This window comes from Cyprinus carpio, chromosome A12, assembly GCF_018340385.1.
Source record: "Cyprinus carpio isolate SPL01 chromosome A12, ASM1834038v1, whole genome shotgun sequence".
Classification (NCBI taxonomy): Eukaryota; Metazoa; Chordata; class Actinopteri; order Cypriniformes; family Cyprinidae; genus Cyprinus; species Cyprinus carpio.
Genome location: NC_056583.1, coordinates 686482 through 707059, shown reverse-complemented (window position 1 = coordinate 707059; position 20578 = coordinate 686482). Strand labels below are relative to the sequence as shown.

Sequence of the window (20578 nt, the reverse complement as noted above, 5' to 3'; positions counted from 1 at the left end):
TGACACTGAAGACTGGAGTAATGATGCTGAAAATACAGCTGCACATCACAGAAATAAATTATATTTTAAAGTATATTAAAATAGAAAAACATTTTTTTTAATTGCAATAATATTTCACATTATTACTGTTTGTGTGTGTGTGTGTGTGTGTGTGTGTATAAAGTATATAAATGATAAATATAAAAATTCATAACGCATATATATATTACATTGATCTATTCTGTATAGTCAGTGAAAATAGTTTGTAGAAACTGTGGTCACTTGTTGATTGCTTCTGGACCCGTGCAGGAAGTCACGTTTAAGTTTCAATGAAAAAGTGATTTATATGCAAATATTTAAATGCGAACTGCTAGAGTCCAATAAACAAAGCAGACAGCAAAAGTGTCAACAAACTTCTCCTCCGTCGCCCCGCCCACCGCGCTCCTGGGCCGTGACGTCATCGCGTGACGGTCAGGTCCGCTAGTCGCGTCTCTGTCGGGACTGTACTTAACCGCTGCAGTTTAGTGCAGATTATCCCGGACAAACAACCGTCCCCGAGGACCGGGACCGGGCAGCTCGGCAGCGGAGCGGCTTTACTCTCTCTCGGTGTTGGAGTGACTTCCTAAAAGTTCCTCGTGAATGTAAGTCGAACAGCAGACGTCGCGAAGTAAACAGAGCTCGTCTGGAGAGTTAACGTTAGCGTCTGAAAGTAACGGAAGACTTTAACGGAAGAGAGCTCGGAAGACATCAGCGACAGACGAGGAGAGATGGAGCTGGAGGACGGCGTCCTTTACCAGGAGGACCCGGGCGCTTCTGCGGTGATGTCCGAGCGGGTGTCCGGCTTGGCGAGCTCCATCTACCGCGAGTTCGAGCGGATGATCGGCACGTACGACGAGGACGTGGTGAAGGAGCTCATGCCGCTCGTCGTGGCGGTTCTGGAGAACTTGGACTCGGTGTTCGCGGAGAAACGGGAGCAGGAGGTGGAGCTGGAGCTGCTGAAGGAGGAAAAAGAACAACTAGCAACTCATCACTAACTACAAAAGGCACAGAGGAAGAGCGCCGAGGAGGTGAGAGACTAGGCCACCTGAGGAGAACAGTTCCCGGGGCTGGACGCAGTTAACCCTTCTGAAGCGTGCGCGTGACACCTTGCGTTTCATGCACTGGACATATCGTGCGCGTGACACCTTGCGTTTCATGCACTGGACATATTATGCGGTTTCATTTCATTTCTTTTTTTCAGACTAATAGAGAGAAAACTGCATCTGTACATTTCAGTTACATTACATATTTTATAAGGCCATGAGTTTCTTTTTTTTTTTCTCCTAAGTAGCCAGAAAGTAACTTTTATACTAAACTTTACAGTGTTATTCCTGTTTACAGTGAGTATTTTTTTTTTTTTTTTTTTAAAATTTGTTTTTTTTTTTTAGAAGAAGTCTCTTCTGCTTATCAAGGCTGCTTTTATTTGATCAGAAATACAGAAAAATGCTGTTATATTGTGAAATATTATTGCAATTTAAAATAACAGTTTTCTATTTTAATATACTTTAATATATAATTTATTCCTGTGATGCGCAGCTGTATTTTCAGCATCATTACTCCAGTCTTCAGTGTCACATGATCTTCAGAAATCATAATAATATGCTGATTTATTATAGTTTTGCTACTTTATATATATTTTTATTTTTTCAAGATTATTTGCTGAGTAAAAAGTTAAAAAGAACAGCATTTATTCAAAATAGAAATCTTTTGTAACAATATACAGTACACAACCGTTCAAAAGTTTGGGGTCGGTATTTTTGCTTCTTTATTTATTTTTTATTTTTTATTTTTTTAAAGAAATGAAAGCTTTTACTCAACAAGGATGTGTTACACAACTGATAAAAAGTGATAATAAAGACTTGTATTGTTAGAAAATATTTATATTTTAAATAAATGCTGCTCTTTTTAACTTTATTAATCAAATAATCCTGAAAAAGTAAAAAAAAAAAAAAAAAGTTTCCAACATTGATGATAAATCAGTACATCAGGATGATTCCTGAAGGATCTTGTGGCTCGTGGGGAAGGTGTGGAAGCCTGTCGAGGTGTCCGTGACGGAAGAACGTGTTAGACCCGCGCTGGCTCGAGTCTAAGTATAGCCTGCAAACCACGATTATGTCAGAAGCAGAACGATGCAGAATGTTTCCAGTGGTCACATCACTTCTGCTCTGGATGTGTTTAGTCATCGCATGTAAGGAAGGGAAGTGGTTCTGTTATAAACACACCTAACAGCTGTCCGGTCGAGCAAGCCGTGTCCTGTAGTTGTAATATATGTCTAAGTCAGCTAAATTTATAACTCCATGCATTCGGATATTAACAAGTGAAATTATGCAAGTGTGTTGGGTTTACAGGAATGCATCACTTCTGGAATGTGTCCTAAATCACAGCTTTGGCATTTAAATGCATAAAGGATGTTTGCTGTCTGGCACACTACTGTATATAACTAGATTCCACGATTCTGTCTTTTTTTGCATTGGAGTGATTGTGCCTCTGTTCAGCTTGATGGTGTTGCTGTCTTGTTATTAACTGTACGGTTCTGAGCTTTCCGCTGGATGTTCGTGAGATGTTTAAAAGCATGGGCCTGTTGTTGTAATCCTGTGTCTCTGTGTGCATGCTGAAACCAGATTAATTGTTAATGTGACGAACTGATTACAGCTTGAGCAAGTCAGCACTTTGCTGTCAAACAAGTTTCACCTTTGTATGAGAAGAACATCTCTTAAGTGCCTTAAACCTGTTATATGACCTCAAACCCATGCAGAACGTCAGGTTGTTTTTCCTCTCATTGCCAGAGGCCTTTGATGGCACACTGTAGAGTTTGTCAGGATCCACAGCAAGGTTTGCACTTTGTATTTGTAGACTCTGGAAGGAAATGTCAGGGAAGGGCTTCGAATGCACCGGAGAAGAGCTTCCGGAGTTCCTTTCTCCAGTTGGGATATTTCTGAGACTCAGCTCTTTTATTCTTACTTCCTGCGTTTATGTCACAGCAGTCAGATTTAGAGCAACGTGTGCAATCCTGCATTTTTCACTGGAAGTGATTCACTCGATGCACCAAAATCCTGTTATAAACTTCATGATAACCCTTTAATGCTACTGTATCATATTTGATACACACAATTCTAAACAATCAACATCTGTCTCTGATTGATAGTTTAAGTCAAAGCTCTTTTAGTGTAACTGTACAAAGGTCCAGCTTCTCGTGTCTTTCTGGTGTCAGATCTTGAGTGATTTTGATCAAGTAAAGGTCAGAATAACTGCAGTAATATCTCCAGATGAACTCTTACTGGACTGAAGCAGCTCAGCTTTACTTAATTCTCCATCAATCATGTTTTAGAGTCTCAAATCTGATCATCAGGATCTTTTGAGGAGCGTTTGTTTCCAGAAGCTTTACTTTCATTGTTCCTCAGCGGAGGAATGATCTTCACAAGCCTCCAGAACATCTCACATCTTCTGAGGAGCCTTTATTTCTTCATCTCTCAATCATTATATGTTTGGATCATTTACATCTCATCTCACTGAGACACATTACTGGAGATATAGAGCGACCGCTGATATTCATGTCAGTATCTGCTCTATTATTATAAAGATCTACATTGCAGTTATATTACATCGTATAAATATCAGCATCTGCTCCGTTTGAGTGCACTTTTTAATGCACGTGTGACAGATTCATCCTCTGTTCGTGCCTGACCTCATGTGACTCTTCCTAACCCAGTTCAGAGCCGGTGAATCCGTGTGAAAGCCCGCTAGCACGGTTTATCTCGTAGCTGTTATGAGCGATGGCTCTGAGCCCCGATCAACAGAGTGGAGCTACACAGCAGCCTCTGTCTCTGGAGGCACAATGAGGATATTATGTGGAGCAGAGAGCCTGAAGTCTGTATTCATCCAGACGCTTTTCCTCTGCTCCGCTGTCATGTGAGCGCTGTCCTTCGGATCACATGATGAACTCAACACGCACGCCTCGGCTGCTTCCCTGTGCTCTTATTCTACTCCAGTTCACTACTACAGTCACACGTCTGTGCACGTTATACCCCTCCTGCACGATGAATCGTGTATTAATCATGATTATGATTTCGGCTTCTCTCGGTTTAAGCATAAACGCCTCCATTGGCTATTTATTCTGTAAACGTTTCTTTTTATTTGCACTGGTAACGAGCCCTTCAGAAACTTTCATGTTTGCCATATTTCAAGCATTTAAATCCTGAAAATACAGCTTTGATCGCAGAAATAAATTACAGTTTGATACACATTCACACAGAAAACATCCGTTTTAAATTCGAATAATATTTCACTATTTTACTGTATTTTTGACTTAATAAATGCACCCTTGAGGAGCAAAAGGGACTTAAAAAACGACTCCAGACTGAGTGTTAGACTGTACAGCGTACCTGTAGAAGTATCTCAGTGTGTGTAAAATCTCTCTCTGTGTCCTCTAGAGATATATTGAGTATGAGGACTCTCAAGAACAGGATAAGAAAGATCTCCAGAACCGCGTGCAGATGCTGGAGGCTCAGACCAGACAGATGGAGCTCAAGACCAAGAACTACGCAGACCAGAGTAAGTTACCTGCTTTACCTCACCTGTGCTCAATATTCACAACTCTTTCAAATTTAGGCTTGTCCTCATTAAAAAAAATTAGTCTTTGAGCTGTTTTAATAAGTTTTTTTTTTTTTTTAAGGTGTAAGAAAATCAGTTTCAGTTCAGTTTTTCAACTTTAAAATGTCACATTTAATTTGGTGTGTTACTTGCCTTTTTTTGGAATTATTTGTGAAATTTCTAAGTGAAAATTTTATTTTTGTGTAATAAAAAAAAAAAAGCATTTTAAATGTAGAGTTTTTAATACATTAATAACAATTTAAATATGTTGAACACATCCTATAGCCTGCAGCAGAACTGATACATCTACATTTTTCTCTTTCTGTATCAAGATATATACTGAATGTTGAGATAAATAAGAATATCGGGATGTAATTTAATTTGAGCCTTCTTGCAGAACGCTGTTCTCTAGTTAAGTCTTCATAAACCAGGTAATAAGTGCTGGCTGTCTTTGGATCATTGTGGTGTTTGGCAGGTGAAGTCTTCTCTGTGAAGCGAGACAAAGCTTTCATTCTCCTGGTTTCCTGATCAGACTGACTGAGAATCACACGCTGTGCTGTGTTGGGCTGAGCTGGATTACAGCTTAAGGGCCGCTGAACTCACACACATGAGTTAGAAGGGCTCAGCTCCTCATCTACTGAATGCCATCGATTGAGGATTAGAACATGTTCCCTGTATTTCTGACCTGAAGTGATTCAATCCGTTGTGTTAGTGCAAGAACTTCCCATTTTGTGCTTAACAGAAACTCTTTATTATTTCCCTACTGTAACCGTAAACAGCACTTGTTAAGTTGACTGTGATGAAGCGCACTTTAATTCACTCACTATTGTCCCATACTTGCTTTTTATATTGCTAGATATTATAATAAATCAACCTCATGAAGCCTTTCTAATTTCTAAATGCTAGTTTGGAACTTTGACTCTCTTCATTAGATTTTTTCATTTTTTTCTTCCGGTCACATGAACTGTAATCACAGCCAATCAGCTTTTGTTGCCGTGTAGATCAAAAATGTTTAATGCAAATAAAAATGTAGATGCATTAATCGAGGCAGAAAGCCAGGAAAAATTATATTTAATATTTTAAATGCATTGAAATAAATATTTAATTTATATTTTATATACTAGTGTTTAAACGTTTGGGTTTCTTTGTGAAATAAATTAATATTTTTATTAATCAAGGATGCATTAAATTGATCTAAAGTGCCAGGAAAGACATTTATAAAGTTAGAAACAATTTCTATTTTAAATCAATGCTGTTCTTTTGAACTTTATATTCCTCTGTGAATGGTGGAAAATAAATGTATCACAGTTTCCACAAAAATATTCAGAAATAATAATCAGAAATGTTTCTCGAGCAGCATATTAGAATGATTTCTGAAGATCATGTGACACTGAAGACTGGAGTAATGATGCTGAAAATACAGCTGCACATCACAGAAATAAATTACACTTTAACAGAGATTCACACAGAAAACAGCTGTTTTACATTAGAATAATATTTCACAATTTTTACTGTATTTTTGGTCAAATAAATGCAGCCTCGAAGAGACTTCTTTCAGAAACATTACACACACAAATCTTACTGACCACAACTTTTCAAACAGAAGTGTAAATATTTTACAGATATTTATTTTTCTTTTGGCTTAAGTCAAATTAAAATATAAAAGCCAATTAATTTTATTTAACAAACAACATGTAGTATTTTTTAGTGATGACATGAACACATTTCTGAATCAGAGTTCTGTATCTATTCACTGAAACACACACAAACTGTTGCACAGAAGCTAATCTTGTCAACATTATTCTAGTAAAGAGTCCAGCGGCGATGAGGAACCTGAAACTAGTGTAACGACAGCTTTTAGGAAGCTTGAAACTCGAACTTAAAACTTATTAATCATCATATCCACAAAGAGGCTTTATTTGATATCGCCAGCGATTCCTCATGAATATTTGATATGTTACCTTTATTATTGACACACATTTACTATATAATTACTGCAATATAAAGAAGGCTTTTCAATCTACAGATCGGCATCATTTACCATGGATTTACTCTAGTAACTGCACCATGGTATTATGCCAGAAATGTGGGATATTCATATCAAATTGCATTATATTATTAATGTAGATACACTCTAAAATCTGTGGGGTTATTTCAACCCAACTCTGGGTCAAATATGGACTCACTCAACTTTTGGGTTAAATTTTTAAAAGATGAATTTTTATCATTATGTTGGTATATTTCTGTTGCTCTACTGACCCCTTCTGGCTGTGTGTTGTTACTGCAGTATATGACCTCTTCTCTGTTCAGGTCCTTACATGCATATTTATGTTTAAACAAATACAAATAGCATTAAACATACTCTGTTTTCAGTTGGAAGATTAGATGAGCGTGAAGCCGAGCTGAAGAAAGAGTACAATGCCCTGCATCAGAGACACACAGAGGTAAGAATTTCTTAGAATTTGCTCACGCATTACAAGAATCACATAAGCGGTTTGTTACAAAGCATCTCCGCGTTTACATGAAAAAAGCTAGATTGGGAGACGCTCGAGCAGAGGAGAAATGCAGATTTCTTCATGTTTTCCTTTAGTGCATTGGTTTAAGGTTGTGAACTGCTGCTGTCGTCAACCAGTAATGTGTGTGTGTGCATTCACAGATGATCCACAGTTACATGGAGCACTTGGAACGTACCAAATACCATCAGATGACGGGAGAGACCACAGACGCTGCGAGTCAGAGCAGACTGAGGTGAGGTTTCTGAACACTACACCTACACAGTTCTGTGTGTGTAAAGCTAGCTGTAATTAATGGTTTCTACAAGGGTTTCAAATGATGGTTGGGTCTAGCCTGTCTGATATTATAAAGACAACATGTTGTTTGCTAAATTTAATTATTTAGTTTTTATATTTTCATTTGACTGTATGAAATATCTGTTAAATATTTACACTTCTGTTCGAAAGGTTGTGGTCAGTAAGATTTGTGTTCATAATGTTTTTGAAAGAAGTCTCTTCTGCTCACCAGGGCTGTGTTTATTTAATCAAAAATACAGTAAAAATTGTGATATATTATTCTAATTTAAAACAGATGTTTTCTGTGTGAATCTCTGTTAAACTGTAATTTATTTCTGTGATGCAAAGCTGTATTTTCAGCATTATTACTCCAGTCTTCAGTGTCACATGATCTTCAGAAATCATTCTAATATGCTGATTTACTGCTCAAGAAACATTTCTGATTATTATCAATGTTGAAAACAGTTAATATTTTTGTGGAAACTGTGATACATTTTATTTTTCAGTATTCACAGATGAATAGAAAGTTCAAAAGAACAACATTTATTTGAAATAGAAATCTACTGTAACATTATAAATGTCTTTACTGTCACTTTTGATCAATTTAATGCATCAAAGAGTTCCTTAAAAAAATCTTTGGACTATAAAGATTTGGTTTAATTAAAAAAATAAACTGTGACTGTCATAGAATAAAGTAATCCCAATTAATCTTATGATTTTCAGACATGAGAAAGCAGAATGAAACCGTAATAAATGTTACCCCCACCCCGTGCTGGACTGAACCATGTTACAAATGTTGTGAGAATCATGTGTTGCTTGTGAAGGACACAACTGTTGGTTTATAGATGGATCCATCTGCTGAGAGGATTATGGGATTATTTTAAAAATGTGATCGTGTCGAATCAAAGTGTTCTGAAAAACAGCAGTGTGTGGTTGGGCTGCGCAATTAATCAAATATCTAATGAATGCCACAATTAGGCAATCGTTCAAAGTCCAGTTTTGTTATTCTGCGTGTTTAAGATGTGTTTTCTCTTGCTACAGCTTATCTTAAAGGTTTTTCCAGTGCTTTTCCAATCTATAGTTGACATTTGTTGCTTAATACAATAGAAAATCAATAAAAGTTTTTCAGTTAGTGTTTTCAGCTTATTTTCATCTAAACTATGGCATAAACATCATTCAGTGATAAGCATAATCATTAATAATCACAATTACAATTTCAAGGGAATAATCAACAGTTATGTAGTATGTGGTATTAAAAGTTGTTCCCGTCTATATTTAAGCTAATTTTAACACCATAACCTTTTTTTTTTTTTTTTTTTTTTTTTTTTTTTTGTGGAAATAATTATTTTTATTCCGGCATTGATTTTAAAGAACAATGTGTTTTATATGGAAGCCTGTTTCTGCCACTGAAAAAAAAAATAATAAAACAAGGTCATTGCGACTTTTTATATCTCACTTTTTTTTATATATAATTTTATGACTTTTTTTTTATCAAAAATGTGTGATATAAAGTCACAATTCTGAAAAATAAAGTCGCAAGTCTGAGAAATAAAGTCGTAATCGCAAGATATATTATAATTGCGTGTCTATATCTCACAATTCTGACTTTATTTTACACGATTGTGTTTATATCAAGCAATTCTGAGAAAAAAAGTCTCAATTACCTTTTTTTTTTTTTTTTTTCGGTGGCGGAAATGGGCTTCCATAGTTTTACACTCACTGGTGTTAAAGACTTGCTGTATTTAATATGCATAATGCCAGATAACAAGTTGCATTTTGTTTATTTTAAATTGCGTAAATACAATACATGCCCTTCAAAGTCAGGGATTCCGATTATCGGTGTTGATATTAAGCTTTTTTTATGGTTATCCGTCATTTTCAAAATCAATTTTTGCTGCTAAAATGATTTAAAAGCATTAAAAAAAAGTTTTTGTCAGAGTCCTTGTTATTCTTAACTTTGACATTAATTTTCATATTTACACCAGAAATGTATATCGGTTCAAAATATCGGTCTGCTTGATCTGTAATAATCGGTATCGGCATCAGCTGGAGTGTGTTTGTGGTTCTCTCTGATTTGCATAAATGCATCTGTTCCCACATCCAATCAGCTGTGGAACGGAAAACAGAAAATACATACAGAATTAGTGCACAAGAGCTGTTCATGAGGCATGAGAGGAGTGCGTGAGCAACACACAAGGACAGACAGCTGCTGTAAAGCCGCTCGTGTGTGTGTGTCCGCTGCTCGCCGGAGTGGATGATGTCACAGCAGTGAGAGGCTGCTCAGACACACACACACACAGATCCTCGCGCTGCTGTGCCGGTGTTGATGGGATTGTTTTCGAGTATCGGGGGGCGGCGGGCGGCCCGTAGCGTGTGCTGGCAGTCATGAGTCCGGGATGCATGCTGCTGTTTGTCTTTGGCTTCGTGGGGGGCGCGGTGGTCATCAACTCTGCCGTGCTGGTCTCTCTCTCCGTTCTGCTGCTGGTGCATTATTCCGTCTCTAACGGCCTGCCCGCCATCACACACTCCCTGCCCCGCATCAGCAGGTACGCAGCCACAGAGCGCGTGTGTGTGTGTGTGTGTTAGCCTAGTTATTCTAGTTACTGATCCTCTTCATGTTGAGCTTCTGTTTTTCCTGCATTTCTGTCGGTCGCTCGGTCTTTGTACGTTACTGATGTCGTGCATGACTTTCCACCGTATTGCAATCATGCACTGCTTGTTCATCACGTGTCTGTCACCTCTGAGACGAGTCGAGAGAATGTAGTAAACAAGAATGGATCAAGCATTTCTCTCATCAACACACAGTGCAGTTTTCTGTCTGGTGTTCTGTCTGAGAAATGCGTATTGTTCATTCTCTAAGGCTTCAGTTTGTTCTGTACTTCTGTACTTCCTAGAGTTGCATTCAGTACAGCTGCAGTTGAACACCTGATAGTATTGTTTGCTGCTCTGAAGAGCTTTCTGGTGATTGTTTGGAGATGTTAAACTGGTTTCGTGGTCGTAGTGTTGTCTTCAGGTGATTAGAGTTGTAAAACTTGTAAACACTGTAACCTGAGCTTAAAAAAAAAAAAAAAAAAAAAAATATATGTATATATATATATATATATGTATATGTGTATATATGTATATGTATATGTGTATATATGTATATGTATATATATATATATGTGTGTGTGTGTGTGTGTGTGTATATATATATATATATATATATATATATATATATAATACTACATTTGTTTAAGATAATAAGGCCTCCACTAGTAAAACTGCCATTCATTCTTGAGCAGCAAATAATCATATTAGAATGATTTCTGAAGATCATGTGACACTGAAGACTGGAGTAATGATGCTGAAAATAAATCTTAACATCACAAAAAAAAACAACACTTTAACAGAGATTCACATAGAAAACTGCTGGTTGTAATTATAATAATATTGCACAATTTTTACTGTATTTTTGACCAAATAAATGCAGCCTTGCTGAGCAGAAGAAACTTCTTTCATCAAAAAAATCTTTCCAACCACAAACATTTGAACTATATTGTGTTTTAGCATAATTAAGACAATTTGGAGGTAAAACAAAAAACAGTGTCACAAAAGTTGAAAAAAGTTTCTAAAATAGAAATTATTTTCTCTATGCTAAATATTTACTGTACAATTATTTGACTGTAATTCTGGAAATGTTGACAGTAGACCTCTTATCATAAACCAGAATAAAAGACCGATAAATACAATTTGAGTTAAAATGGATAAAAAAATATAATCAACAAAAAGTGTTTTCTGACTGTGTGATATTCTAATGTATCCAGAGAACTCTGGTAGATGATATTTACTGATTAAATCTGAGTAATGAAAGTGATTTTGATCATTTTGAAAGCGTTTCAACTACCTCTGATCCTGACTCCAGAGAGCAGCGCTTGGGTTCGTTGCAAGAAATGAAACAATCGCTTTTATGTTTTGATAAAAGGGAAACTGTGCTTGCTTCTGAGCCCATCTCAGATGAATCTTTTTCATCTAGTTTTATATGATTTAGTTGAAGACCGCTGGACTTGTTGATCCAGTGCAGACATCATATTAGTTGCTTTTGACTGATTTCTGCCAAGATTACTTCTGAATAACTTGAGACGGAAACTGCCTGTGATGTAATAGCTCTTCACGAGTTGAATTTCAGACCTGAAGTTCCTTTCCTGTGTGATGTGTGTGATTACACAAGGTTGTGTCTTCAGCATGAGTGTTGATGTAGATTCATGGAGCTCTATCTGATGTATAAAGCTTCGAGTTGCCATGCAAGCGTAAATGTGTTTATTTTGTAGTAGTATTTGAATCCACACTTCCTCAAATCTGGTTCTCGTTTCCAAACCGTACTTTACACTTTCCTCACTGTACTGTTCAGGCTGAATGGAGTGAATCCTGCTCACGTGAGCAGATCCGCTCTGAATGTGCAGTCAGCAGGTTCAGGCTCTCAGTGCAGCTCTGTGGCAGCCCACAACAGGAAGAGAGACAATCAGAGAAGACAAAAGAAAAGTCCCATCAGTCAACCGCTCCTCTGCTCTCCTAGAGGAGCTAGTGCTGTTTGCTAAGGCAACTACTTCTGCCACCCGAAACTTTGTATTGGAGGCAGAAACATCCAGAAGGCTTGTACTGAGACATGTATAAGGATCAGAAAAGACTTTCGAGTTGGCTTTTTACATTGCAACACCCTAGTTACCAGTCCAGGCGCCTTAGAAACCCCTTATAATACTGGGAAAGTTGTCAGTCCAGTTGTTACGTGGTGGCAATGAGTTTTTCTCCAGAAAGCAAGGTAAAAAAAAAATAAAATAGCTGTGAAACCATTGTAACTCAGAAACTTGTTTTAGTTTAGTAATATGGTGTTTTTCGCCAAAAAAGCACCACTCACTCACGATTTTAAGGCAATATAATTTAGAAACTTGTTTTGGTGGCAATATGGTGTCATTTCCATCCAATACTTGATGCTCACTTCATGTCTGTTGGTGTGGGTGTGTGCTATTGACGGAATTATATATCAATATTTTTGGGATTTTTTTTTTTTCCGATAATGATAATTAAAGGCTATTTTGCAGAGAGTGTTTTTGTGCTGGTTTGGGCCTGTCATGGATCAATAAATAAGACACTAAAACCACCAGTAGGTGATGGCAAGTGCTGGACTTGATGAGTGATTCATTCAAAACGGCTGATTCATTTAGAAACCAAGCAAGTTACTGTCTTTATGAATGGATCATTGAATCATTGACTCATATGATTCATTCAAAAATGATTCATTCAGGAACGAAACTGCACAGATGTCCTGCTCTTGCTTTGTTTGGAACTATTTTTGTTGAGGAAAAAAAAAACAGACTATTGTGTCTTAACTAGTAACTCGATGTAAAATCAATACAAAATTTGCAATTGAACTCACGCGCCAGTATTCGGGAAAACGGCATATCTCATACTTAGCTCATATCTCATATCTTATAAATTTGAAAAACAAAAACCCTACAGGGATATTTTTTTGCTTTCATAACTTGAACTGAAGGGGCGTTCTGAATGCATTCTAATAGGCTTTATCACGTAGTGAATGCATTTGTGAATGACCCTCAAGATGGGTTTTATTATTATTATTATTATTATTATTATTAATTTTTTTTGCATATACTTATGCATACTCTATAATGTCGACATGCACAGTGTTAAACAGCTATTACCATATTATAGTAGACAATAAATATCACACACCCCAACAAGTGTTCATTCGCATGTTTTTTTGTGTGTATTTAGGAAGGAGCGTCCCGTCTCTCTGGGTATCTTTTCATTGCCAGGAAGCGATGTGATGAGCCCAGATCTGAACAGGGAAGCCGTGGAGACTCCAGGAACGGACACATGGAGATATAACAATCTCAGCCACCCTCACTCCAACACCAGCCTCAAGGTGAGAGACGCACCGGTTTACAGATTATTTACTCACATTGTGGGAGTGTATGGTGAAAAATCTACCTCGTTTTTCAAAATGTCTTTAATGATCCTAGAGAGCAGGACTGGGTTTACAATTAATTTCTCGATTCTTAAATCCTTAGATCAATCTTTTAATCGATGTTGCTTTCTGTTAATGCATGAACAAAAGTTCACAAAATATTATTTGTAGCGCATATGGTATCAAAAATTAACTATAAACTTTGTGCTTCGTTACTTTTTGATATGAAACGCTCAGCTTTCAAATTCTGTCACCTTTTGAACTTCTTCACACTTTTTAATGTGACATGGCCAATAACATTTAGTGCATTTGTTCACACATTAACGGAAAACTACATAAACTAAACGATTAGTTCGTGAACCAATCATCTCTTACTCTTTACTACTAGTTATAGCACAAAAAAAAAAAAAAAAACAAGAATGGACATAAGAAGGTGTGTTTAAAGAAAAAGTACGACTTACTGAAATGTATAATGTCTCATGTAATCGCTCAATCAGTGTTATATCCATGAAAAGACATTAACAAAACAACGTGTAAATATATTTAATGTAATAACACATAACATAATTTACCTCAGGAAAGACATTCAGTAAGCATGAACTTGTTAGTTAGCTAGATGTGTATATGTATTATATTAAATGGTCATAATATTTTTCCTTAACCTGTTAGTGATGTCTTCAATATTTAATGTATGTTTGAATAAACCTATCATGAAGAAGGGTTTATATATGCCAGCAACTGTTTAAATTATTATTTTCTAACTCAAACTGTTTCTAAAATAGGAACTTTGCATGTTGCTGTCATGTCTGGTTGGAACAAAAATTCAGATTAACATGGAAAAGATACCTTTTATTGTGTGTCGCGGTGTAGTGTGTAATTAGTGCTGTAAAATTGATTAATTGTGATTAAAAAATCAAATTATGTTTACATATGTGTGTGTACTGTGTATATTTATATGTATTTATAAATACACACACGTGTATATATTTAAGAAATATGTGTAATATAAATATTTATAAAATACACGCACATGTATTATTTAAACACATACTTTTATTTTGGAAGCGATTCACCGCTATTAATCGATTTTGAATATAAATATTTGAATATATATATATATTTTTTTATATAATATTAATAATTAATTATATCTCAAAATAAGTAGCGATTGATATAAATAGTTTGGTTGTTGTTCATTTTAACTTTTAATACTATAGTAAAACAGGTTTCTATTTGGGTTTGGACCTAAACATAAAATTTGATTCATTTTCACAGAGATTATGATTACAGGGCGGATTGTTCATTCATAAAGACTTATTTTTGTGTGGTTTCTTGCACAATACTATTTTATGAGCTCAGAAGACTTTTACCATAGTGCATGATCTGTAAACTAACACATTTTGAGGTTATCATCTCATAAACAGCTCCATATGTGTGTCTGTTCTGATGTAGTAAACTTGCTCGGTAGCGCACCCGGTGCAGCATTGCTCTTGTGATGTGAAGCGCTCGGGTACGAGTCCCTCAAACACCAGTCACCATAAAAGAGCTCAGAGACTTGTAGAAGCACGATAAAATCACATGTTTTGGGGGAATAAAGGCATGACGACACCGTTAGTATTGAGAGTGCTTCCCTCTTTGAATGGATCCGCACCGAACATATGTTAAAGAAGCCTGAGTGGCACTGCCAGCATGAAGGAAGCTCATTCTGAGGCCTGCATGCTTAAACAGAGCCCTAACAGGGCCAAGAGCCAAACAAACAGGCCAGGGCTGATCCTGGGTCAGTTCTCAGCTTTACAAAACCTCCTCTTTTTCCCGTGCTCCCATAGAGATACATGCACTACGCCCCTTCATACATATTCATGTTAATGAAGTAATCATTTGCCCTCGACCGTTTCCTGCCGTGTTTACGTTTACAACCCTCTCAAAACTTAAGACAAACAAACCTCTCAAACTGGGTAGTTCTCACCAAGAATATTTCAAGATTTTGAGGCACACGTGTGCGAGTTGTGGGGAAAACCCATCTCGACGGATCCACTGGACTGATCTGAATCCTCTCCTCTCTCCTGGTTCACATTGGTTTTGTCAGAAACGATGTCATTGTCAGTCTCTCACGTGACGTCCTAGAACAGACTGACCTTGAAACAGTGTAAGGGTGTCGCTTGAGCCTGATGCAGGAGGTTTTGAAGCGTGACGCTCATATTTCAGCTTACACTGCTGGAGTCTGATGGTATGTGATGAGCACCTCTGCCACCAGAAACCCTTGTTTACTTCTGTACCACCTCATACCCTTCTTCCCCAGGATAAAGACTTCATTCTTTTCTACTTCATATGCACTTCTCATACCTCTTAATCCCTCATTTTCCATTTATTTCTTGTTTTCTTGACAGTGGTTTTTTCTGTTACGATTTGACCTACTTTTCTGTTTTCATCTCGAAAGATATGAGAATTAAAAAAAAAATTTTGTCATAGAAAAGTACAGATCCCTGTGCATGACATGCAGAAGAAAAAAATAGATTAATTGTAAAATTAATTTGTCGCCATGTTGTACTAATTCTTTCCCCTTTATTAATATAATTAAATCGTGGTCACAATTTAATTGTAAGTTTAAAACTTGTCTTTTTGTATTTAATTGTTGTTGTTTTTTAGTGTATTTGCAATCTTTTATCCCTGATGAATTTTCAAGAACGTGCAGAGCTGTAGGTGCTACACACATACAGAAACAGCCCACCGCTGTGCAACATTTCTCGTTCTTCTGGTGTTTATGAATAATATTATCAGTTCAGCTTTATCCCCATTACCTCATCGTGACATGATGCATTCATCAGTCTGACACCAGAAAGTTGTGAAAGCTCAAGCCCTTTTTAATACACAGTCTTTTGACTTCTGAAAGTCACAGTAGGTGCACATGTGTTAATTCAGAAGATCAATGAATATTTGATTTCTCATTGTAAGACCCCATCAAGGCCACTGGTGAGTCCTCTCTGTTTCAGAAGCACGAAGGCTGTGTCAGACTGATACAGACAGCCCTTTGTGTGCTCTGTGACTCTGCATTTCTCTCCATATCATCCCCCAGAGTCTCAGCGCTGCTGCTCCTGAGAGACGTGAGAAACTAGGCCATGACGTGCTGTCAGCCTCTCCTCAGGTTCAGCCGCTCTGAGTTGCAGCGCTGAGAAAAAGTTGGCACACGCTGCCATGGAAACCCGAGAGTATGGGAGCATCTTACAAACAAGGTTTTGTGTGTGCGCACTTGTGCTTTTGTCGGCTTGTGCGCATATGTCTGGGAGAAGAAAGACCGCTTTGAAGTTTGTGCTTTCCAAACCGGAGTGTAAAACCTGCTATCGGTTCTGTGGATTCATTGCACTTCCATAACCGGAAGTGCTTTAGTTGTTTTTATAGAGCCCGGTCACCAGGTGTAGTGCTACTTAAAAAATGTCACATTAATAAAACATCTCCTTATCTGAAGAGCTGGAGGGTGCTGGCCTCACAATATGCTATCATGCTGTCTTGCCTCGGTGTATACGAACAAAAGCAGAAAGAAATGTCAACATGCAGATTTTCTCTTTTTTTTTTTTTTCTGAGATTCTTTGTTAATAGAAAAAGGCATTCAGAGCATGTAAGTGTTCAGGCTCATTGTACAAAAAAAAAATGTACCTAAACATACAATTCACTGCAGCTTCCAGCTGAAATCAACACTAGTGGCAGAAAATCACCAATGACTTTATCCCTTCTCACACAGATTATGATTACAGGGCAGATTGTCGATTAATAAAGACTTATTTTCACATATTTCCTTGCACAATACTGTTATGAGCTCAAAAGACTTTTACCATAGTGCATCATTTGTAAACTAACACATATTGAGGTTATCATCTCACAAGCAGCTCCATATGTGTGTCTGTTCTGATGTAGTAAACTTGCTCGGTAGCACACCCGGTGCAGCATTGCACTTGTGATGTGAAGCGCTCGGGTACGAGTCCCTCAAACACCAGTCATGATAAAAGAGCTCAGAGACTTGTAGAAGCAACATAAAATCACATGGTTGCTTGAGCAAATGTGTTTTATCTCATGTTTGCTGTTGTTGTTTTGTTAGTGTAGGTGTTACATTAATTTCAAACGTGGGTATCCTTTTAGCACCATTCCATTTGTGAAATGCCACGATACGTACAACATCCAACATAATAAAACATTGCCAGATTCACATTCATCATTTTGGATAAAATGAAATCTGCTTTTAGCGCCACTCACCGGACATTTTCACTTTGAATGTGTAGCAAAACGTATAATCAAAAGTAGCACCGTGATATCATTTTGCAGGCACGTTTTTTCCAATGAGCCTGGTTTGATATTAAGGTATCACAAAAGTTTTTATTACAGTGGCCAAAAAAATGGTCTTTAAAGACAAAATGTCTTTTTTGCAGTGCGTGAACTTTGTCTTGTTGTGTACTAGTCATTGTTCTGTCAAGAAAATGTCTTCGTAATCTTTCATAAAACGTAATCGCTTTCAGCCAGGGCTGCCAATGAGTTTCTGGTTTGACAATTAAATGGGTTCCCATTGTCATTTCATGTTGGTTTTAAAGCTCGGCTTCGTTAAAAAAGTGCATCATAAAAATACACAAAGAAAGTTTCCTTAATAAACTGTCTGCCATGCTTTGATGCACCATGAGAGCCAGATTATGTGTAATCCTGGTCTACAGTTAATGTTACTGTAGTTACAGCTTAATCTGGATTTGACAAGCGGACTCCTGATGCTTTTTGGGAAGGACTGGCCTTGTTTTCTTTTTACATAATGGCAATGCAGTTCCCATCAGCCCCCTGGCAGAGTGTGTGATAAACAGAAAAAAGGGGCAGTGCCGCCCTACCTACCATGTTGCTTACTGTACGTTTCTCTCTGGGCAGCTGGAGGGGAATGAATCCCTCGGGAGAGGGGACGGTAAGAGTTCACAGGAGTGTTTGGAGACCCAGTGGAGCGACTCCAGTAAGGTAGTCCCGTCTGCTAGTCCTGCTGTAATCTCCACAGCAGCCACAGTAGTGTGTAGTGTGTAGTGTGTAGTGCGTAGTGTGTAGTGTGCTGTGTTTGGCTCGTCTCCAGTGCATTCATATTCCACAAACTGCTGCCTGCAACCACATACTAACATATAAACAACATACAGGCCAACTCATATAAGAGACATCGCTCAAGAAAGCAGTGAGTGTAGAGTTAAACTGTGGTTGTGGTTGCAGTCAGCATCTGTGTGGTTCATGTTATTGCTTGCAGTTTCAGTTGCAATTTATAGTGAAGTCAAAATAATATTCCCGGTTATTTTCAACTTCTAACTTCTCAAAATAGCAGCTGTGTAAAGGGTCTTTACGATACTTTTATGGTGCTTTTGAATGCCTTATGAAGCTTGAAAAATCTTCTTTTTTTTTTTTTTTTTAAGCTTCATTCCCTATTCATTGTTTTGAAAAAAAGAAGAAAAAAAAAAGTAAACTGTAGTGAATAACCTGGAATATGACTTAAAGTTTGCTTATTGTTTATGATAACACTAAATCATGTTTGTTTTGTGTGTCAGTGTCTATTCTGCTCAGCAAGGCTGCATTTATTTGACCAAAAATACAGTAAAAATTGTGAAATATTATTAGAATGTAAAACAGCTGTTTTCTATGTGAATATCTGTTAAACTGTAATGTATTTCTGTGATGTGCAGCTGTATTTTCAGCATCATTACTCCAGTCTTCAGTGTCACATGATCTTCAGAAATCATTCTAATATGCTGCTCAAGAAACATTTCTGATTATTATCAATGTTGAACACAGCTGTGCTGCACAATATTTTTGTGGACACTGTGATACATTTTATTTTTCAGGATTCACAGATGAACAGAAAGTTCAGAAGAACAGCATTTATTTGAGAAATAAATATTTTGTCACATTATAAATATCATTACAGACACGTTTGATCAATATAATGAATCCTTGTCTTGATGAATAAAAGTATTAATTTCTTTAAAAAAAAAACTTTAGTTTAGTTAACTATATTTATTTAGTATGATCTGGGTTCATACGATTACTTAAATCCATTATTAAAAATGTCTAAATTATTCTGAGATTTCATTAGCATGAGGTGATGATATTTATTGTGTTATTCTTCGTGATTAATGTAGACGGCACCCAGTCTCATTTAGCACACATGTGCAGTCCATGACTGTTTATTCATAAATGATTCATATGACTCAGTGCCGCTGGTAATGCTTCATGTCACCTGGGTTTCAGGATGAGCTTTCTGGTGCCGGTAGAGCAGAGTCCACATCCAGCGCAGCCAAGTCTGCAGCCGCGTCAGATGTAGCGATGGCATCGGGTTCGGACAGGAACCTGGACTCCAGCCGCGCTAAACCAGACAGCAGGAAGAACATCGGCGTACAGGACGCTGAGGCATCAGAGACGTCTACAGGTGACTCCGCACACAGTCCAAATGATGCTCTGCTTCCGCTGCATGCTTCACTCCGGGATTCAAGGGGTCCTGAAATCTTCAAATGTCTTCAGTTTAAAATTTAAGGCCATGAAGTCTTTTAAAATCATAAATGGTTTAACAAAAGTCTTCATTATCATTTAAGTGGTCTTGAACAGGAATTGCAATAAGGCCTAATATGATTATTAAACATTAAAAGCTTAAACATGATGCTGTTGTGCATTCTTTCAGAGCAGATTTATTCCAGGTTTACACTTGATGGTGTTTCTGTTGTAGTACTGAAGTGTATGTTGTAGATGAGTGCATGGTTTATATCATCTGTTTGAAGGAACAGCTGGAAGTGGTAAAGCATATGCATTACAAAATAAGAGTCCTAGTGCATTTCGGGGTTGTTTATGATTAAAAAAAAGTCATGCATTATGCATAAAAATAATTATTTCTGGATATTATTGGTGTTTTGGTTACACTATAAACTGGAGCTGGCATTTAATGAAGTGTAAACTTGTATCTACCGTCACATTATTTAACACACTCAGTATGTAGATTTTGCTAGTATTGGCACAATAATCTCTTTGCCTTTCTTTGAACAAATTATTATTATATCCCCAAAATCCAATATTGTTTAACCTATAATTCATGTGTATTGATATAGATCACACTTAAGTTTAGGGACCGATTCTCACGATTAACTGACTATTAACTCTGACTTTAATTAACCTCAATAAACTACTAAACTGTTGCTTATTAATAGTAATGTGGGAAATGAAGACC

General features: G+C 37.1%; 1 protein-coding gene across 3 annotated transcripts in view; it reads left to right on the top strand.

Annotated features, from left to right (window-relative positions):
• Positions 1 to 411: 411 nt before the first annotated feature.
• The window catches only part of LOC109090821 (C-Jun-amino-terminal kinase-interacting protein 4-like), a 43561-nt gene continuing 23394 nt past the window's right edge, over positions 412 to 20578 (top strand). For 2 of the 3 annotated variants that reach the window (XM_042767075.1, XM_042767074.1), the window contains exons 1-4: positions 9655 to 9943; positions 13170 to 13320; positions 18259 to 18342; positions 19612 to 19789. In XM_042767075.1, coding sequence (XP_042623009.1) covers positions 9783 to 9943; positions 13170 to 13320; positions 18259 to 18342; positions 19612 to 19789 — 574 coding nt within the window. In that variant the 5' untranslated portion in view covers positions 9655 to 9782. Of the gene's footprint in view, positions 1047 to 4448; positions 4570 to 6981; positions 7053 to 7264; positions 7357 to 9654; positions 9944 to 13169; positions 13321 to 18258; positions 18343 to 19611; positions 19790 to 20578 lie in introns of those variants that run through there. The other variant, XM_042767073.1, reaches the window with a different exon arrangement.